This window comes from Falco cherrug, chromosome Z, assembly GCF_023634085.1.
Source record: "Falco cherrug isolate bFalChe1 chromosome Z, bFalChe1.pri, whole genome shotgun sequence".
Lineage (NCBI taxonomy): Eukaryota > Metazoa > Chordata > Aves > Falconiformes > Falconidae > Falco > Falco cherrug.
In genome coordinates this window covers 27,151,744-27,173,313 of record NC_073720.1, presented here as the reverse complement: position 1 = coordinate 27,173,313, position 21,570 = coordinate 27,151,744, and the positions used below count along the sequence as shown (strand labels likewise).

At 37.5% G+C, this 21,570-nt stretch overlaps 2 protein-coding genes across 8 annotated transcripts in view; both read left to right on the top strand.

Annotated features, from left to right (window-relative positions):
- POLK (DNA polymerase kappa) overlaps window positions 1–10,381 on the top strand; it is a 33,871-nt gene extending 23,490 nt beyond the window's left edge. For all 5 annotated transcript variants that reach the window (XM_055698996.1, XM_005440776.4, XM_027807480.2 and 2 more), the window contains 7 exons: window positions 169–335; window positions 2,502–2,534; window positions 3,817–3,913; window positions 5,161–5,332; window positions 6,244–7,194; window positions 8,346–8,397; window positions 8,542–10,381. In XM_055698996.1, coding sequence (XP_055554971.1) covers window positions 169–335; window positions 2,502–2,534; window positions 3,817–3,913; window positions 5,161–5,332; window positions 6,244–7,194; window positions 8,346–8,397; window positions 8,542–8,626 — 1,557 coding nt within the window. In that variant the 3' untranslated portion in view covers window positions 8,627–10,381. The remainder of the gene's footprint in view (window positions 1–168; window positions 336–2,501; window positions 2,535–3,816; window positions 3,914–5,160; window positions 5,333–6,243; window positions 7,195–8,345; window positions 8,398–8,541) is intronic.
- Window positions 10,382–12,944: 2,563 nt separating this feature from the next.
- The window catches only part of ANKDD1B (ankyrin repeat and death domain containing 1B), a 28,964-nt gene continuing 20,338 nt past the window's right edge, over window positions 12,945–21,570 (top strand). The window contains exons 1-3 of one of the 3 annotated variants that reach the window (XM_055699266.1): window positions 12,945–13,116; window positions 16,652–16,755; window positions 18,802–18,900. In XM_055699266.1, the coding sequence (XP_055555241.1) occupies window positions 13,029–13,116; window positions 16,652–16,755; window positions 18,802–18,900 (291 nt within the window). In that variant the 5' untranslated portion in view covers window positions 12,945–13,028. The remainder of the gene's footprint in view (window positions 13,117–16,651; window positions 16,756–18,801; window positions 18,901–21,570) is intronic. The other 2 variants (XM_027807495.2, XM_027807497.2) reach the window with 2 other exon arrangements.

The following is a 21,570-nucleotide window of genomic DNA, read 5'->3' as shown; positions in this document are numbered from 1 at the left end:
ACCATGACGTTTGCTATGCAGTCATGTTCCTTATGTTCTAAAAGCAAATTTCTGCTGAAGAAATACACTTTCCTAGGTAATCTGCAAGTTGTGTTTGATTTAAATTGTTCTTAGTATTGGATCTACAAATGGAAAGTTTCCAACATAGTGATACTTACTCTTTTGCAGGTACCAGGTATAGGAAAAGTAACAGAGAAGATGTTAAAAGCCCTTGGAATTGTGACTTGCTCAGAACTTTATCAGCAGAGGGCACTACTTTCTCTTCTTTTTTCAGAAGCATCTTGGCGTAATTTCTTGGATATTTCCCTTGGTCTGGGTTCAACACATTTGGAAAAGTATGTTTTGCTTTTTGTTTTTTTATCCTGTGTTTGCATTTTTCTGAATTTTTCCTTGTGTATGTTACATACTGTACATTTTAAGACTTGACGCATTGAGAAACAAATATGAAAGTTTGGCTTGTTTAATATATTTTAAAAGATCTCGGATAACTGTTACTCTTACAGTTATGGCTAAGATACTCATAACAGCCAAACATTAAAAAGCAAAAGTTTGTATAGCCATATCTGATACGTAAAATTCAATACATCTGTCAGAGAAGTTGTGTGTATATATCAATAAATCAAGTCAGTATCATTTGGGATAACCTCATGATTACTAAAATAGCTAAAGGAAAATGAGTTGTCCTAAGCAGAGGTATTCAGTCCTGTTTCTTCTATTAAAAATGTATACATTCATTGGGTTTTATTATTATCTATATATTATTACAGTATTATACATGTAATTAAAATCTCATTGGTATCTGATCTTCTGGTGGTAAATTGTCATATTGCTAATTAAAGTAAATGAAGCTACTGTTTCCTGTCATGCTGTTTCCTATCATGTTTATGTATATATTTGTAATATCAATTTGTGAATTTGCTGGAATAGAACTGGAGATTTTTATATCCTTCTTCATGTCTGTTCCCTTAAGGTTCATACTACTGTAGTGGTGCTTTAGCCTCCTGTTTGGGAGGGGAGAAATCAGTCTTACTGGTGAATACAACTTTTCCATAGTATGTGTAATTTTGAAGCTTGTCCGGGATACAAACATGGAACATCTGTTCTTAAAAAAAAAAAAAAGAAAAAGAAGACATTTTGCTGTTTGTGTAACCAAGAGTCTTAATTTAAGAATGAGTATTTTCTTTTAAATATTCCTTCCGTAAATATCTTTCTATCCTTCCCTATGTGCTGAAATTCTGTTTAAAAATAACTTCATAATGATTTGGTTTCATTAGGAGTTCCAAAGTGTCTTATGTACTTCTGAAAGACCTATTCTGTATTATTTCTGTTACTTCTCTGACAGTAATACATCCTCCCTTTTGTCCATTTGACTACAAAATAATATATACAGACAGCAGTTTGTAGACCAGTAATGTGCTAGCACAAGTCTTTGTTTTTTCTTTTCAGAGTTATGCTGAGTTTAAACAAAATGTGCAGTAAGATTGAATTTGTGAAGGTGGCTTCACAATATAAAAGATAAAATTCAGTTTTCCAAATATTTGTTTCTGTTAAGATAATGCAACCTCAAATGGTCCTTTAATAATTGGTGCACTCTTTCCCTGTATTCATCCTGTTCAGGTGTTGTACAGTCTAGGAAATCTCCCAGTACATTTAAAAAAAAAATAAAAGGTGCATTTCAAAAGCCAAGATTATAATTTTGAAGGAGAATATGTTTTTAACAGTGTTTTATAAGAAATATATTTCTTGGTTTTGTTTTTGTTAGCATGAACTTTATTTCTGTGATTTTTAGTGTGGAGAAAGCAAGCCCTTAAATACCAACACCTCAGTCAGTAAACTGTTGATCTTAGGGTCATTGTCTTTGACTACCTTCATTTAGGAAAATCTAAGGATACCAAATTTGTTATTTCTAATAGTTATAAACAGAAGAAGGACCTAAAAAGAAATTGCTCTGAGGAACTCCTTATATGCAGAAGAGTTGTTAAAGGATGCTCAGTTAAAACCAGCAAGAAACAAAAGATGCCTTAACACATCACCTTTAACATGAGCAATAATTTAGTCAAAAAGCATACTAATTCCTCAGATAAAAAATATTCAAATATGCATAGTATGTTCAGGATTTTAATAGCACAGTTATAGCTAGGTGAGACAGTATAGGATTTGTAGTTAGTTTTATTTTTAAATAGGACTGTTGATATGAGGGGAGTTTCTTTGGGGTTTTGTTGTTGCTTAGTTTGGTTTTTTACCAACTGTTTATTGATGTCTATGGCTGATCTATGTCTTTACTTCATCTACAGTAAATTAATGTTTTCTTTAAATAAAAACCTCTTCATTTTGCACTTGCTTAAGCTTGATGTACAAGATTTGTAGAAAAAGTTAACATCCAGATTTTATAGAAGACGACTACTATTAGTTATTGAAGCATGATTGGTTGATTCAGTTTATTGAAAAGATAACGGTTCTAGGTAAAGTGAATATAATAAATTGTTTTTTTCTTTTAAAAGGGATGGAGAAAGAAAAAGTATGAGCACTGAAAGGTATGTCTCCTTAATATTGGAAAAAATTACACTAATCACTAAACTTGCTTAATGCTAAGTAGTATATACTTTTCTCAGTCATGTAATTTCATTGTGTATTTATATGTGTTTTGATAACACAACAAGCTCACTAAATCAGATTGAGGCTTTCATTATTTTCTGTTTCCTTGGCTTTAGAATATTGTGGAGGTACTTCTATTGGATTGTGTGCTCTCTTTTCATATCATCTGATTCTCCTAATGCCTTTAATGCATCAAAGTGGTCTTTAAGACATAATACAGGGTGGAAATATAAGGACTTTTTTTATATGGTTTTTTTATATGTTCCAGTTTAACATCAGTATCAGTCAAGTAGCCTGCAGTGCCATGCATAGCAGAACATGTATAAGGTAGACTTGCAAAACAGAGAATAATTTTGCAAGGTTAACTAAAATTTGTTACATTTCCTATCTTTTTAAGTTTTTAACAGTGTGAAGTTCCTTAAGAAGGTGGTGTATGTAATTTCCAAAAGTTCATTTTTAAAAAGGCAATACTACAAGAAGAATCTGTAGACCACTGTGATAATTATCCTTACCCTCATGTGTTGTCTGTTCTTAGAAAAGAAGATAAGATTCTTATTCCTACTAAATAAATCAAAATTCCTATTTAAAACCACTCTTAAAACCACTGCTAATTGAAGGTTGCCTTTCTTCTCATGTTTTTACTAAAAAGCAGATGCACAACAGAAAAATAATATTGTTAATGCACTGCTAAAAAGCTCTAGCAAAGGCAGCAACATTTTGGTGGTAAGGTAGTTTTTCCTCTTCTGAGGCATAATTATTCTAGCTGGCATCTTTTTCTTGGCATCTGTATAAATTGATTCTGATACTGGGTTCTGTTGACTTTCAAATCCTTGCTTTCTTCTGATGTAATACAGCACTGTGCAAAGGAGTTTAAATACAAATAACGTGGCTGGCTCCATGAGTTCAGTCGGTGTTAGTATTCTCTCTTGCAAATATTTAAACATGAATGACTATACATGTGGTACATTTTCAAGTAGTGCGTTAAAAATTGAAAGCCAAGTTATTTCATTACTTGAAGGGCTTTGAAACACATAAATGTGCACAAATCTTTCTGTATAATATTCCTATTAATATTCATTTTTCCTTGAAGTAAACACTCAAACTGACACAACCTTCTTCTGATGTAGTTTTGTTTAACTGTACAAAAAAATAATTTAGATGGCAGCCACTGAAGGAATTTTGGGGGTTCATACTGTAAAAGAGATCCTATCTTTATCTTAGAACATTCAGTGAAATAAATGCAGCAGAAGACCAGTACAGCTTGTGTCGAGAACTCTGCAGAGATCTTGCTCAAGAGCTACAGAAAGAAGGACTTAAGGTATTTATATTATTCTCTGTTTACTTGCAAAAAGACAAAACTGTACTGAAATTCAGTGTTAGTATGAGTGCTTTCAGCATCATCATACCATGCAATCTATCTTCCTGAGTTTCTATTCTTTAATTTGCAGATGTTTAGAATTGTTTAGGTGGCATTTTGTTATTGTTCAGGTGGCTATCCGATAATATGTGTGGAAAAAATTCAACAAATTAACCAAGTTATTTAGCATATAAACATCTTATGCTAAAAGCAATGTTTTTAGGCAAGCAATAAAGCTGATTCCCTATGAGCTGTGCTTTGGTCAGTCATGTAATACTGATGTATTTAAAACACTGTGTTACTCTCCCGTATTCATACCAGATTCAGTCAACAGCCAGTAGTGTAGCTGAAGAAGTTCACATGTCCCCAGCTCGCTGACAAGTTATTCATACCATTCAGTGGTATGAATGGTAGGAACAGTCCCTGTATTCCTTCTGCTTAAATTTCTGTTTACTATCTGGAAAGAACAGTTCATATTTTCTATGGAGGTCTTTATGGTAAAGCAAGGAATAACATTCAAGACCTAAAAGAACGGTGATTGGTCTTCTTCAGCCATAAAAGATTGTCTCAAAAGATGACAGGTTGAAAGGGAAATCATCAGCTAAGTAGGACAAAGGGATAAGCTTACAAAGGCACCAGAACAAAAAAAGTGCCATGTATTTACATTTGGATGGTCACACTACATCACACAAATTATTTGGAAGGTGTTGCCAGGGGAATATCTGTGCCAAACACAGATGCTGTGTGTGGCTCTGATAGCACCATGCAGGAGGAAGTTTTCAGTGAATCCTTAATTGGGTATCATTCTTAGTAGTTTTCCCAGCAAAGTTAAGCTATCTGGCACTAAAGTTTCTAAGTGAGGAAGTAAATTTTGTAGACTGGATATAAGTTGAGGCTGTAGGCAAACCATGAGATGTGTTGAATATGCACTGATGGCAGATGGTCTGCTGGGAACCACAGCCAAATGACCCAGTTCAGAGAATTTGACTTTGGCACCAGTTTAGGAGCAAGTGCAGAATCTTGCAGGCAAATTCTTGGCAGTGCCTCTTGCTGTACACATACAAACACACAGTCTTGACTATGGCTTTAGGGCATTTCTATAGATGCTACAAAATAATTATTTCTGTGCCATATATGACATATTTAACCTTTTTCCTTTCTGGGTTTTTGTTTTGTTTGTTGGTTTTGGTTTTGTTTTTTTTCCCTAGGGTAAAACTGTTACCTTGAAGCTAAAGAATGTGAACTTTGAAGTAAAAACAAGAGCTTCAACTGTCCTGTCTTCTGTTTCTACTGAGGAGGAAATATTTGCTGTTGCTAAAGACTTGTTAGGAACAGAAATTGATAGAGTTGCTCCTCACCCTTTACGGATAAGACTTATGGGTAAAATATTTCAAACTCTTCCTTTTTAGAGTTAGATTTTGTAGTGTATCAAAGTAATAGACGATAATCTAAAGTAAACTTGGTATAAATGGATTTGTCCTTTCTGTGTTACCCTGGTAGTTTTTGAAAAGTGAAACAGGTCTGGAGTGCTGAATGGTGACTCAGGAATGTTTTACTAATTGACATTGTACTTTCCTCACAACCTGTTAGCCCTGGAAAAACATACATACTGGCATGAGAGTAGAATCATAGCAGTGCATAATTCTGCCTTCAAAGAGCTTTTAAATCTGCTTTGCACCACAGCAACATGTTTCAGCCCATAACCTCTGTTAGAAACAAATGCGTTAAATAAAAGTGTTTATAGATTTGAAAATGCTATGTGCTGCAAGAAATCAGAAAATTTCTGTCAAAGTAAACTGTGTTTTGATTCGTAAGACCAGTGTTCAGGTGATTATACATTCTGCTTGAACCATTCAGTGATACATAAAACTTACTTTCTACAGTATTAGTACACACTGAAGGAAAAAATATTTTGGTGGAGAAACTTAATGGAAAACTCTGTTTCAGACTGAATCCTGTATTAGGTGAATTAACTTTATAGCTTCACATTATGGTGCTATCAGTTAAAACTTCATGAGTATTGAAATTAATATGATGGGGCAAGTGTTTGGGTTTGATAAAATCATATGGGCCTTGTGATCCATTGTTAGCATTTGCAGGTAGTATAGCCTCCATTTAGAGATAAAAATGCACTTTTTTTGAGTGTATGTATACCTCAAAAGGTGTTAATTAAGAATTAGTATTAAGTTTTCATAAATTGGTACTGTAAGTTTGTACCTCAGAAGATGTTAATTAAGAATTAGTATTAAGTTTTCATAAATTGGTACTATAAGGTTTTTTTTCATCATTAGGTGTACGAGTATCAGGTTTTCTAAGTGAAGAAGAGAAGAAGTACCAGCAAAAAAGCATTACAAGTTTCTTAAAGTCAGGAAAAGAAATAGGTTTTCTTAGGCTTCAGTCAAGGAATTCCAACCAAGAATATTTCAGAAAAAAATCAGAAGCATCTTTCAGAGGAAGTTTTTTTGATAAAAAACGAGCTGCAAGGCAACTAAACAGTGAGAATCTTTCTCCAAATGAAACTGTAAGTAAGTTGCTCTTTCATGACAGGAAGTCATCAGCAAATTTTGTGGAAGAAACAAAAGAAGTCACAGACCTCCAGGATTCTAATGTGTGTAAGATCTTCACCTGTCCTGTTTGCTTTGAGGAACAAAGCAGCAATAATTTGGAAGAGCTTAACAGGCATATTGATGAGTGCCTCAATGGGAATCTTGATACCATGGAAATATCCAAGTATGACAGTTCAAGAGAAAATACACCTAACTTTCTTCCACAATGTAAAAATGAAAATGTTGATGAATGTAAACCAAATAGAACAGATCAATTAGCAGGAAGAGACCAGTCTGCAAGTACATCAGACAACCCTACTAGCAATAGCACAGAAAAATCCGCTCAGATAATATCTGATAAACCTCACAGAGAAAGACAGCCTAGCAATCTCTGTGATATTGGTAGCAATGTGTGTATGAAGCAGTGTCTCTACCCCAAAAGAATTTCACAAGACAATGAAGACCATTTTGAGAAGACTGAACATACAGAAGAAACTAGTTCATCCTATTTCTTTGAAGCCAAAGATGACAGTGTTCTTGTTTGTCCAGTTTGTAATTCAGAACAGAAAACAACGAGTCTTTTGTCATTTAACAGACATGTGGATATCTGCTTAAATGAAGGCCTTGTCCAGGAGCTGAAAGAAAAGAATTATTTTCCTAGTAAGACATACCATATGGAAAACTCAAACAGAATTGGTGAGTATGCATGTTGGGATGTATTTGATTATTCAAATTATCTAGTTGTACAATTAAAATAATTTGGTAATAGTGTACTTCAAAGATTTCAGGGCTTTTGAGATTTTTGCAACAAGATCATTTGAGTAAGGCCTATGTAAGAGTGAACATTTTTATTTAAAAAATACCAAATCAGTTTTCATGACAAACTAGATATATAAACATGACTGTAGTTACACAGTACGTTCTTGCTTGCCACAATGGCAACATAGGAGTTACTGCTCATTTCTGTAAATTGTGTGTTTGCTACCCCCCAACCATGTTCAGAATGGTCTTTGTAAGGCCACTGAGATTTAAGTGAAAATCAATTAAAACATCTTCAACCTGGATCATTTCAGATATTGACAGAACAGTTCCATTATGTAATGTGCTGGCAAAACCAGAGGTGATGAACTGAAGCATAAAGACAGGAACTCATAAGCCTGTTTTATGTCTAATAAAAGATATCACATAACTGTACCTCTAACATGCCAAGCCAGTAGCATATTTACTCAACTAAATTATCTTTTTGATGAAGGGTTAATCTTTGGCCAGATGAGAGGACATGTGCAGGTAGTTAAGTATCTGTTTGAAGTACCTTGTCCCTAGTCTAACTTGGGAGCTTTATAAGAGGAAATTAAAACACTACTGTGTTAGAATTTTCAGAACGCAAGATTTAGAATATGGATCCTTTACACATTTTATAAGCAGTGTTGTTTCTACATATGCAAACAGGCTTTATTTTAGATGAAAATCTTACTGTTGGCAAAGATTCTTTTTTCGCCCAGCAGAATAAAAAAAATTAAAAATACCGTTTTCAGCAACCACCTTGAAAATAAAATATGTGATGCTGAAATATTTCTGAAAACTACCACAAGACTAACTAAAGGCTTTTTGGTTTTCTCTTTTTTAAAATGTTTATATAAACTACAGTACTCAAACTGCAGAGAATCAAATCTTATCTGCTCCTTGAGACAGATTATATGCAATTATGTTAAAAAAAAAAAAAGCTGGGGAAAAAAAAAAGCTTTACCCAAAACTCTTAATTTAAAAGTTCTGTCATGTATGTAATTTCTGAAGCATTCTTTCTTTAGTGGAATAATTAATTTTGGTTGTTTCTAACTACTTTTCAGGAGGTTTAAGCAGAGGACAGCAACGCACAAATCCATCACAAGGAACAAAAAGGTAAGGGATTTCTGGAAACTTGAGTATACAACTAATTTAAAAAAAATAAAGTTTAGAAAAAATATTCAGTGTTGGAAAAGTAGTGTAGGTATGTATTGGACACTTTAACCTGACTGATATTTTTTTTTCTTTCTTTAACTTTAGGTCTGGACTAACAGCTTCACAGTCAGTATCAAAAAAGGCCAAGTTGAGCAATTCCAAGCATACAATTGAAATGTTTTTTAAATGACTGTGTAGCAATATATTCTATATGAAGTATTTCATAGTGTTTTATGACTGCAAATTAATTTAGCATTGGTGGTAGGCTAGATTCAGGCCTGTCACTTTGGAGCCATTGCATGCCTGTGTAAAAAGAACATGATGTTTGAGGCAGAGGAAGAGGTACAACTGAGGTAATTCTTTTTTGAGAATAATACCTTTCCCCCAATTTTTTCAAAGAATCAAAATTCACTAGCACTTCAACTGTTTTTTATATTGAACATGTGGAACTCTGTTAGAGTCACAAGCAGCCTCCTGAATTCTCTCTGCTGTTCAACAAAGAGAACAGGGAGATTAGAGCTGCCGTTGAGCAAGTCTGTAGGGCAAGCTCCCTACAAAGCAGGAATCATTAGCTGAGGTGCCATGCTGCACTTACTGAAGGCCCTCTTCCCATACCTAACCTGCTGTTGTCTTTGTGGTCATATTGGCCGTGGTAACCATAGTAGCTTAGGCTGACACTTCATTGAACAATTCAACACCAAATTTAACTGTAGTATTAGCTGTGTGATAACAAAGAGCTGAGTTGCTTGATTTCAGCTTACAAATGTCTGTCTTCTCAATGGACGCAGAAGTTGATGGGTCTTGCAGTTTCAAAGGAAAAGAGCAAGAATTTAGTTTGCTGTTAAGCTTTCATTCTTGTGACAGGAAATGACTTCAGTAAGAGTTGATGGAGCAGCCATGAAGGACTCATTGTGTTGGGACAGAGGATGACTTCACTGATTTAAAAAATGTTAATAAACCTGTTGATGAGGGAGGGATTCCTCCAGGTTAGTCAGACAAATGCTGTTAGATCCTTGGCCTTTCCAGACAGACTGGGAACTTAAATTTTCTTTGCAATTGTGAAATTGTTACTAGTCAGTAGCACAAAATTTACTCTAAATAAAAGGTCTCATGGTGCAATAATAATATGAATGATGTGCAAATATGCAAGATTCTAAACCTTCTTATTGTTTAGCTATCTTGCTCTTTAAAATTATTTTGTATTTCTGAATAAATGCTGTTTTATGAGGGCAGAGTGCATATGTGGAAGGAGGAAGTTATAAAGGGCAAATATTTAAAATACTCTGTTTATATTTTTTCTGTTCACACCAAGTTGCTTAAAGGTAGTCATTTTATTCTAATTGAATATTTATCAGGCAAATAATTTATGATGACAGCATATCTCTTATAAGTTACACAGTATCAAACCCTGTATGAAATATAAACTGCTTTTTAATTGCAAAGTCTTTAAAAGAAGTGGCTACTATAGAAGCATCTGTTTTGTTATTTAACTGTACTGGAAGTACTTCAGGGTTTGCTTGTTTTTTAACGAACAAATATATATTTGGTATGTTTTAGATGCCCAGGCTAAGTCCAGAATGTGCTTTTTTGTTCCCTAACTTGCTGGAATGATTTTACCATCTCTACCTGCTCATCTGTTTGTTTGCCAGATGCCACTGTACCCCCAGCTCTGTCACGTGAATTCATGTCAGTGCTTCCTTATCTGCTTTGGACTGAATCAGCTGGACTAGTTCAGCCTGTCTAAGCTGATGCAGTTGACTTTTTCTAAACCAGGACATTCAGCATGAGCTGTTCTGTTGACAGAGGTGGGAGCTGGAAACTTTTGGTAGGAAAGACATAAAAGCAACTCAAGGAACTTAAGCTGCCAGTGCTGTTTAGAAAGTGAACACCTGTCCCTTTAATAGTTCATATTTGTCTGATTAAATAAAGTGTAGAATCTTAAGTACTACCTTGTCATTTTGTGTATTTTTTTAAAATGTCTATTTTTACATATGCATTGCTTAGAAAAAAGTAGAAGTAAACTATTGCAAGTGCTTGAACAAATGAGGTTAGTTTGGCTTAGCCTTGGAAGCTGTCTTACCATCTGTTTAAAAAAAATAAGTGCCATAGAGTTATCTGAGTGTCATAAAGTTGTGGAGTATGTTAATGAGGAAATAAAACTCACAGTAAGAATCTAAAGCCAGAAATTTCTGTCTTTTGAGATGTGTTTAAAAATACATCTTTTGGAAAGGTGATTTTGTGTGTTTACAGAAAGTTCACAGTGAGATTATTTTAAATTTTTTCATGTAAATTATTTACTGCAATGCAAACCAGAAGCCTTTATTCCCCTGTTCCTTATGGTTTCTTATACCACATTTTTTACTATTTTTATCTGAAGGCCTTCAATACAGAGTTAATTATTGTCATAAACTTCTGTGACATGATTTTTCATCTCTGTTCTTGTGGAGAAGACTGTAAGCAATGTTATTGTTTTGCATTTTTCCTAGCGTGTGTGTGCATCATATAATTGACCTTAACTTAAAATCAATTAACATCTGTAGATTTCTTTATACCTGTGTTTAACTTAATCTATAAATTATTTCCTTTGTGTGAGCTATTCTGTATTAATATCTGGATTCTGCATCTCAACTGTTAAGTTTCTGCATTGGTCTTTTCTGCAGGTCGCTGGGGCCATTTGAAAGAGTCAAGATCATGAGAAGTGGTTAAGAGAATGTGGTTAACTTGCTATTTGTGAAGTTTGAGCACACACAGTGTAGTTGTAATGGCAAAGTTAGTTAAGAGGCATGGGATATGCTGTGAAATAGTATTGTGTGATAGTAATTAGAACTGGAAACTAACAGCTGGTGTTTCCAGTCTGTATGTAAAATTCTGATCCTGGTTTAAAGATTGAAACTCTTAACTTGTGCTCTGTATGAGGCTGAAAGCTATTCTTCCTTTTGTGCAAGCCACAGTTGTCGGTTGTCTCTCATTTTGAAAAGGAGCATTAATGTTGCAAACAATGGGTCTGTATTACTAGTCTGGTCACCATACACAAAACTCCTCCTCTTAAGAAACTGCTGGAACATTTGACTCACAGGAAGCAAGTAAAAGTGAAACCTCTGTGATTCAGCTATGGCTAAATCAGTTACTTGTTCTTCTCACTCTGGGTTTATTTTCACAGGGTGTTTTTCAGCTGAGTAACATTCATGTACTGGAAATACAGTTGATGAAACTGTCATAGCAGACCAAGGTGTATCAAGTGTGAAGATTCTTATATATCACAGCCTGACTGTATCAAAAATGTTTAAAGGAGAACTGTGAAATCTCATGTATGATAAGCAGAATCTGAGCAAATGGATTTGTATCCAGATTTGCTCAATTTACAGTTCTTGAGTCCTTCAGATCAAATTTACCATGGACATGTATGGTATTAATAATCTTGGAAGTTAAGACAACTGTGTAATTTAATCAAAAATTAAAAGTTATAGTGAAGGAACTCAAATATGTCTTCAGTTGTGTAAGGCTGAATACTGATAGTCCTGCATTCTTGAAGCAACTTCCAATACTTATTTTGAAGTACTAGCAATATCAAAGGCTGTTTTTAAAGTAAAATTTGGCATAGTCACTTTAAACAATTTTTATGCCTTGTCTCAGAAAACCATTGTCTGTATGAAATGAAATATCAGTGCTGGCTTAAGTAGACCAGAGTAACAGTAGACCTCAGAATAAATTGAGAAATAGGTAGATTAGATGGATCAGAGTACATCAGTTCACAAAAACTGAACCTTTTGGGATGTGTGTATTGATTTTGACTGGACTTTGACAAAAGCAAATGAAAGAACCGTCTACCTGAAAATAAAGAGTCCTGTGACTGCATGAATACTGCTTCTGCATGTGTGCATTTCTGCCCAAATTTATAGCAGAAACACCTCAGTCTCTCAGATCCCAAGGCTATGTCAAGCTTGCAGAGGCACAGGAACAGTCACCCCCTCCAGTCCAGTGAGCACTGGTTGATAGCAGGGAGGACAACTCCCAAGAGGCATTTCCCCCAAAAATGGCTTTTAACTTGCAGGGAGAGCTCCATGACTGCCTTGTAATTAGTAACAAAGCCATGGCCCTGGGGTCCTGTGTAAGCTGTGCTGCCTCTGTGTGTCTGTACATGTGGCATTGCTTTTTGAAATTACCTTGCTTGTGCGAAGATTTGGGAAGCACTTCAGGAGCAAACTGGACTACCTTTTTGTCTCCTGTGTGCGCTCGTCGGCGCAAGTTTTTTTGCTATTTGCACGTAGGGCTACTAGCTGCTGGAGAAGACCTGAGTGGGCTTGTGTAAGGATGACTGTTTGCCGCTTAGCTAGTATCAAGAAACGCTGTGTATTTAGTTCCTGGTTTCTTTTAAAATAAAATCCTAAAGCTGCTCCATAGCTCTCCAAAGCCGAGTGCTGGGGGGGTGCTGCTGGGTGCCTGCAGGGTGTGCTGGGCCTGCCTGGGTGCGCCCGGCCAGCTCAGCCCCGCCAACGCCAACCGGTTTGTCAGGGCCAGCGCGGGGCACCTCCCTCCTGGCCCCGGGGGGGGCCCCTTCCCTTGGGTGAGGAGGAAGAGGAGCCAGGGCAGCGATGAAGGGGCTGAGCCACCTGCTCCGCGCCCGGGAGGATGCTGCGCGGGGAGCTGCAGCGGCCAGCCACGAAGCCAGCCACGACAGCCGTGAGTGCAGGGGGGTCAGAGGCGAGAGCCCAGCGGGCTGCTGGCGGCCTTGGGCCCCTTGCTGCGGGTGGCGTGCCAGGCCCTGTCGGGGCTGCCTGGATGGTGGGGCGCATGTAAACCCCCTTTTTGCCTCAACCAAAGACCAAAATGAATGGTGTGAAGAGAAAAGGAGGAGGTTTAAGCATGAGCCGCTTTATGTGTAGCGGAAGACATCGTCAAAGATGTGGATGTGGGGTTGGGAGGTGGGGTTTGGCATGTCTGTCTTCCAGGGCACAGGTCCTGCAGGCTGCCCAGCGCCCTGCTCTAACTTCACCCCTGAAGCCGTCCCAGGGGCTTCGCTGGCATCCCACGTCCCTGGGGCTAAGAGCCTTCCAACAGCTTCACAACCGATGCGGGCTCCCCCCAGTCTCGGGGGGGCACCCAGAAATCGGCAGACCTGCTGGCCTGCTGGTGCTCAGCAGCGTGACTGCCAGTGAAGCGATCTCCAACTTTCATCCCACAAACCGGTCTGTGAAAGAGCAGCCTGCTCTGGCATGGGCTGCAATTAGTGGGAGCGGGTTGTTTGTGGAAACTGAGCCGATGACTGTTAAACCCTGCCACTGCCCTGTCCTGTGATTGCAGCGTGACAGCCAGGAGCCATTCCCCTGGGCCCCGCTTCCAGGCTGGCAAAGAGGGCAGATAAACTAATAAGATAACACGGTGGGACTCAATAGGTAGTTTTTCCCATTCTTTGAATTGGAAAATTGTTATCTTAGAAAAACATTCTTATGACTTAACAAAATACCTACTTCTCCCTAGTCATTGTATTTCCAGTAACAAACAAGAAGTGTAGGGAAAACACTGAAAATGTTACCAAACCTTTAAATACATGATTTGATTTTTAGAAACAATAGAGTAGAAACAAAAAAAATTGTTGTCATTTGAATCTGAATATTTTTATTATTTCTGTATTTTATCTCCTTGTAACTCTTCATTCAATTCAAATTCCTGGTATTTTTCCATGTGTTTTTTGAGGCAATAACAGATTCCATCTTGGGGATGCCACGACAGGAAATTAGAAATAAGGATGGGAGGGAGGTGGAAAGATTTCCGTCGGCTATGAGTACTGAAACCTCTGGTACACTTCCTTACTTCTTTGGAAGTCACTGTTACTTGTGGTTTCACTGAAAGGCAGACTGAGGGCACTAAAATAAGGTGTAAATATGAGGAAAGAAATATTGAAGGTACCTCAAAGCTTGAGTTTCTGTTGAGGAAGACTTTCTGTTTTCAGGTCAACAAAGTGGTTTACTTTGCATCCTTTTACTTCCTTGCCCTTCCAAAAGAAAGAGAAATGTTGAAATGTTCAATACACTACAGACAGGGCTCTCTACAAAGGAAATAAGTGATAAAATTACTACTTCTAGTTAGCTCAAAAGAAAAATTGAATATAACTATTTTATAATTATATAGTTATGATACAGCCTGCAGGGCAATAAGCCAGACATTTTGTATGAAACCAAAGAAAATAACCCCCCAAAAAAACCTGACAGCAACGAATTTGTAATCATTTGCTGCTGTTACGTGAAAGTAGAGTGACTGCTAATAATGCCAGGAGTGCCAGATCCTGGACACCCCAGCTTGGATAGAAAGCTTCCATAAATCTGTAGTCTGACAGCTCTATATCCTGTAATGTCATGTATGAAAAAAACATTTTGCAAGAGCAGTGAAAGGTTGTGCAGCAAGTCAGTCCCTCAGTATATCTGGATTGCCGCTGTTCTTAACTCCTGAATTAAGAGGTGTTAAGAGAGAGAGATTTGTAAGGAACATCATGCCCAGAGTAACAGATGTTTTTTTAACAGCATACAGCCAATTCATGACTTCTGGGCAGGAGAGAAAAGAGCATGTATTTATTGTCAGAACTACAACAAAACTGTCCTTGCCGATGCAGATGCAGTAAAGAAACATCATTTTCTCTTGTTCCTTGAATGCAGTGCAAATAAATTTTTGGGATTGGTCCTGAATGTCCTGAGATGCAACAGCATTTATCTTTGCATCCTCGGGTAGGATGCATGTGTGAGTGTTCATCAGCAGTCAGTAGGAATGAATGTGGCCTAATTGCAGCTGACCGGTGCCCTATGTTTTGTTACCACGCTTGCCACACGTTTGCCTTGAGCAAGATATCCTGCAGCCATGGGTTTACCGTGTTTGAAATCAAAGTAGCGGGAAGAGCTCTGCTAGATACTTCCTTAGGGTGTGGACTATGAAAACTATGAGTGAGGCATTTATTCTGGAAAGATCCCTGTTCGCAACAGATTTAGCTGTCAGCCACACTCCTTGTCACAGATGTATTTTTATTTGCAACTGCTTTGGTTTTGGTTTTGGGGGTTTTTTGGCTGTGCCCCCATGTTGTAAAACAAGCAAATCGTATCGTGTCATTTTCAGATAATTGTGGGAGGATGCTTCTGTAGTTTGAGGTGCTTGGATAATATCATAGCAAAACTAGAAACTGCTTTGCAAGTGTTCAGTTCCATTTCTATCTTAATTTGTACAGTACAACTGTGATTACTCCCACTGAGATTGTAATAATGGGTAATATGTAAAATGCGATTAAGTGAATCCCATACTGATTTTTCTTAGTATGCTCTGCAGCCATACTGCTTCAGGCTGTATTCTCATTATGTGTTAATGAACTTAAATGTAATGCAATAGGATCAACTTGCATGACAGGCCTCTAAGGAGCAGATGCTTGCTGCAGTTTCTCGTTCAGCACAGAGAATGCTGTCCGCTTTGGTGATATCATTGGACAAGTGGCTTTTCAGGCCAAAATATTCTAGACAGAAGATACCTAAGTGATTAATTTTTGAAGTATGATAGGCTAGGAAATTAAAATATCTAATAATATTTTTGCAACTGATTTAACTGTTACACTAATTTCTTTAAGGGATTAATTAAATGTTATGGTAGAGAAATAACTCTGACCTCTAAGTTAGCTAAAACACCAGACACTGGGATTTTACTTTTGAAAATTACTGCGTACAGCAGCTACTTCAGTTCACCAAACAGATGCTAATTACTGGGTTGAGATATTTAAGGAAGGTCCCAAATTAATGGTCATACCATTTGGTTACTGCTATACATTTTTATGTTTTTTGGTAGTGTGTTCTGTTTTAAAACAGAGTAACTTTTCAAAGAATAGGAAATAAAGACTGCAGTTTGTACCATTCACTGCTATGCCTATAAAATACTTTGGGACCCATTTAGATAGTGAAATTTTCATAAATGAACCCTTGTTCATGTGAGCATTGCAAGTAGGGGTATTCCCCGCTGTGAAAAGTCTGCCTCCATTTGCACTTAAAAGTTGAAACTAGAAATGTCAGCCAATGTCTCTAGTGGAGAAAAATGTAATCCTGTAACAGTTCTATGATGAGAAGGAATTGATTCTCATAACATATGAATTCAGGACAAATAACAGAAAGTAAGAACAGTATCGTCATCCTTTAAGTTGGTTATGGCTATTTTTTTAGTAATACAATTTTTTCATCACATTTTTCCACAGTATTGCCAGATGAGAGAGAATTTCAATATGCTGCTAAAATGAACAATTTGGAAACCATGGAAAAGCTGTTTAAAAAGAACGTTAACATAAATGCTGTAGATTCTGTGAGTATGAAGCATCTGACAGATCATTGATCTGAAATGGGACTCCTCGGGGGCTTGCATGGTGGAATCCCAGTATGTTAGCCCCGTCAGCTGCAAGGTGGTGAGGCTGTGGGGAGTCCCTTCTAGGACATGATTAAGAAACATTTCACACATCCAGTATGGACTGTGGGATTTGTGCAACATAACTTGCAGGTCTTGGTCTTTGCATTTAGCCACTAGTCTGTCCACCATATTGGGAACTAAGGACTACTGAATTGTCCCTGCTCTAATATTTGCTCTGTGATCTTGGGTGACTAATTTCTTAAGTTCCCCATCTTTTCGTATAGGAGGACTTAACCTCACAGTCACTTTGAGAATGAATTTACACTGCTAGCATTACAGATTTAAAGGGTGAAGTGTTACCATTCGGTTTGTGTGGAACCACAGGAGCTTTCTACCACATCTTCTGGCACCAGGCTGAGATCGGAGTTCAGGTTTACCCTTGATAGATCAAAATGCATCTTAAGCTGACATCAAATCTAGGCCTAAAATCCGAGGATGTGTAATACACAGTAACAAAATACAGTGCTGTGTTCCACGTGAAGGTTGCTTCAACAGCAATGGAGCGGTTGTGGTGTTAATCTAGGTATTGTGGAGAGCAGTTTGCCTTCAGTGGCTACATATGAATCATCTACCCATGAACATCTGATGTTACTTAATCATGGTTCTAAAAAAACCTTGCTTCCCATGCTTACATCTGTTTTTTTCCCCACTGTGGACTTGAGATAGTACAGGTATATTCCTTGGTTTGTTTTTGAAAAAGATAGGGAGACAAAAATTTCTTTTGAGTAAATTTCTCTTGAACAATGAGAGTGTTGTCATCTGACTTAAGAATAATTCTTGCTTCCTTATTATTTCCAGAATTCAGGAAATTAAACTAAATACTTTTCCAGTCCAGCAGTTTGAATTTTTACTGTCATACTTAGATCAGACATATAGTATAATAGTATAAGGAATTTACTAGCATAGATACATGTGTTGTGCATTGATTAATCCTTCTAGTGGGGATGTAGCTTATACTGGCAAAACCATTCTTTTGTTCATATTGATCATCCCTACCTTTGTACTCCCAAGCCAAATAAGCCAGGCTGCCAAAGGTAAGTTTTGTTGGTAGAACTATTTCTGTGCAAGAGGCTTTTTCTGGCATAAATGCACGTCATAAATCCCACCTTTTCATGCTTCTAACACATATAGCAGTAAATTTAAACTTAGACATGAATAAGTCAGCTGATGTGCATAGAAGCATAAGAGAACAAGTCCAAACTGACTTTTAAAGTTAATTGGTTAAATCACTTACGTATTTTTGTATGGAACCTCTCAGTGAATTATGTTAAAACCAGTTACGTTCACCTTAACTGGAAGTAAAACTCTCTCCACTAAAGTTTAATTCAATTTAACCAATCCCTTTTAAATTCACACCATTAATTACTTTAATGAAAAATTAATCAAGTGTTCCTGGTAAGTGTTGAGCCTATTCACCTGTGTAAAATTACTCACTGCAAGGTGGAAGCTTTCATTTACATAGTAAATGACTCAGTCTGGGAAGGTGACTAATACTGCGTGAGGGAGGAATCTTGTAGTGCATTATAGAGATACAGTCAAAAGCAAATCTAACTGCTTAAGTCTAATCCTCAGCTTTGCAAATCAAAGCATATAATAAAATAATAAACATGGATGCTTCTTGAACTGTATGCATTTCCTCTAGACAGACAGTATATGATTACTTAATCCCATTTTGACTTTTCAGTGAGTTTCAGTGAAGGGATGATGCTACGCAGAGTGACGAAATCATTCTGGTTCTTTAAGAAATCTTTAAGATCAATGTTTAAATCTTATTGAAGGAGCAAAAATGCAGATAAGAACAAGCATGGCTGTTGAAGGAAAAATATGCAATCGTATATATTTTAACAAATACAATTGTTAATAAAGAATTCAGAAATCCTGATCACCTGCAGAAGGAAAAGAATTGCATTATGGACCTGACAGCCAAAGCTTTGCTTATTTCAGCTGAAGCGCACTGCATTCCATTTTGCTGTTGCCAGAAGTCATACATCAGCAGTGGATTTTCTTCTCTGTCACAAAGCTAGACTTGATATGGCAGATCAGGTAAGCTGGTTTACATGTTTTGATTCACACAGTATAGGAACACCTTAGGGGAAAAGTAAAAAAAGATATTTGCCTTATGCTCCCAGTTTTGCAAAGTTAAGTGCTTGCTGTAAATGCTTCGGTTTGTCTTAAGACTGCACACATTTATATGAAAAAAGCATTGTTAAAAGAAAAATGCTTTGCCCAGAGCTCTGGCTACATTGAATACTTGAGTGAGCACAAGGGTGGTTGAAGCCACTTGTGCAAATAAGCTGTCTGTGGTAGCTGTGTATTAATCATTGGCCACTTCATATGAAAGCAATTGGTGAAAGTAAAAATGAACCCTCCTGTTCTTTCCTTCCATTTTTATGTGTGTAGCGTAATGCAAAACTGTCAGCTACTTTGCAGCCTCCAAGATATTAAGAGTTTAGCAGTGTGTGACTGATTTGACTGGGTCAGATGGTGATCCACAGTGCAAAATTTGATTTAGATATTAAAACCATATGCATGGTATGTTATTAATAAACAGGATATTCAAACTAGGAGGTTTCCAGTGACCTGAGTAATGAAAATAGATGAATCATTTACCTTTTTCCCCTTTGTTTGCTTCTTTCTCCTTAACCACCATATGTGGCAGTATTTAAATTAAGACACACAAATTCCAGGTTGTGAGGGGTGGAGAGAGAAAGTTTCCTTGTTTTCATATTGTGTTGGAATGAAAATACAATGAGAGAGATCTGCCAGTTCCAATTACCAGCAGTTCCTGTATTTGGGCATGTTCTTGCAGTGTAGGTAACTATCTCCTCGTTAGTGCTGCTTGAGTTGCTCTGAAATGTTCTCCCAATCTGCCCTGTCAATGAATACCTCACGTGCCACTTTGAAAAAATATGGCTGTCTTTCTGGACCCTACCAGCTCCTAAGCAAGTCTTACACTGCTATAAGCAACATTTCCCTTTTGTCTGACAAGCTCAAAGATGTTGCCTGCATGAAGTACTCTAAAATGATTAGTCTATGATATAAATGCTAATAAGCTAATTCTGCAAGAAGTGGAGAGTGTTCTTTAAGTAGTATTGCCGTCTATAACAACAGTAAGAAATGGATCTCTGGATATCTTACAGAGTATCACTGGGTATAGTGTTAATATATTTATTCTGTAACTATAGTAAATTATTCTTTATAACAAATTATTTTTCAATGGCTATCGTCCAGATTTATTGAGGCAATAAGGTGACTAAAACATTTTGTGGGTCCTTTAATTACCCTAATAGGGTAATTAAATAAATACTTGATGGAAGAGAATAAAAATGATGCAGCCAGACTTTTCTCAATGGTGTCCAGTCACAGGGAAAGAGGCAACGGGCACATATTGAAGTACGGGAAGGTTCACTTAAACATAAGAAAAAACTTTTTTACTCTGAGGGTGATAAAGCACTGTTGCTTATTATCAGTATTAGCAATGATACACAATTACATTACTGCAAATAAATCTTATACTACTAAGCTGAAATTCTGTCACCTGTCCTGCATTTCATATCCAGGCACAAATTTACCCCTTCTTATCTGCCCTGCTATCCCAACTTTATCAGACGTGGACCTGACAGGAAGACCAGCAGGAGACTATATCAGGGGAGCTTGTGTCTGCAGGTCACCTCCACCAGTGTCAGCAGGAGTCCACAATGGCAAGATTGTGGACATCACAAGATCCTTCCCTTTTTTGCTTTTCATATGATTTTATACCTTATTTGTCCCTCCCCTCTTTTTTTCCCCCCTCAAACTCACCTTTTTGCTACCTTTGTGCCTCTTTTTTGCCTCCCAGACTCCTCCTTGTCAAACAGCCCCCCCACAGAATCACACAGAGTGGCTGAGGTGAGAACCTCTGGAGATGACCTAATCTAGCCTTCTGCTCAGAGTGTGGTCATGACAAGCAGATTGCTCAGAGCTATGTCCGGTGGTGTTCTGATTATCTCCAAGGATGCAGACTTCATAACCTCTCTGGGCAATCTATTCCAGTGCTTTATCACCCTCAGAGTAAAAAAGTTTTTTCTTATGTTTAAGTGAACCTTCCCGTACTTCAATATGTGCCCGTTGCCTCTTTCCCTGTGACTGGACACCATTGAGAAAAGTCTGGCTGCATCATTTTTATTCTCTTCCATCAAGTATTTATAAACAATTACAAGATCCACCTCAGCCTTCTTTGCCTAAACACTCGAAGGTCTCTTGGGCTCTCCTCACATGTCTCTTAATCATCTTTGTGTCCCTTTACTGGACTATGTGCAGTATGTCCCTGTCTGTTCTCTACTGGGAAGCCCAGAACTGGGCATGGTACTGCAGGTGGACTCACCAGTGAGCAGGGGGAAGGATCACCTCCCTTGACCAGGTGGCAGTGCTCTTCCTAATGCAGCCCAGGATACCAATTTCCTTGTGTGCTCAAGGGCACATTGCTGTGAGACATGTCCAATTTAGTGTCCGCCTGAAGTCCCAGGTCTGTCTCTGCCAAGCTGTTTTCCAGGCAGTTGGCCCCCAGGCAGTACTGATGCCTGGGGTTGTGCCTTCCCTAGTACTTCACATTTCCCTTTGTTGAATTCCTTGAGGTCCTTGCTAGCCCATTTCTACAGCCTGTAGAGGTCCCTCTGGATGGCAGCACACCAATGTGGTCCATGAGCCACTTCTCCCAATTTAATATAATCTGTA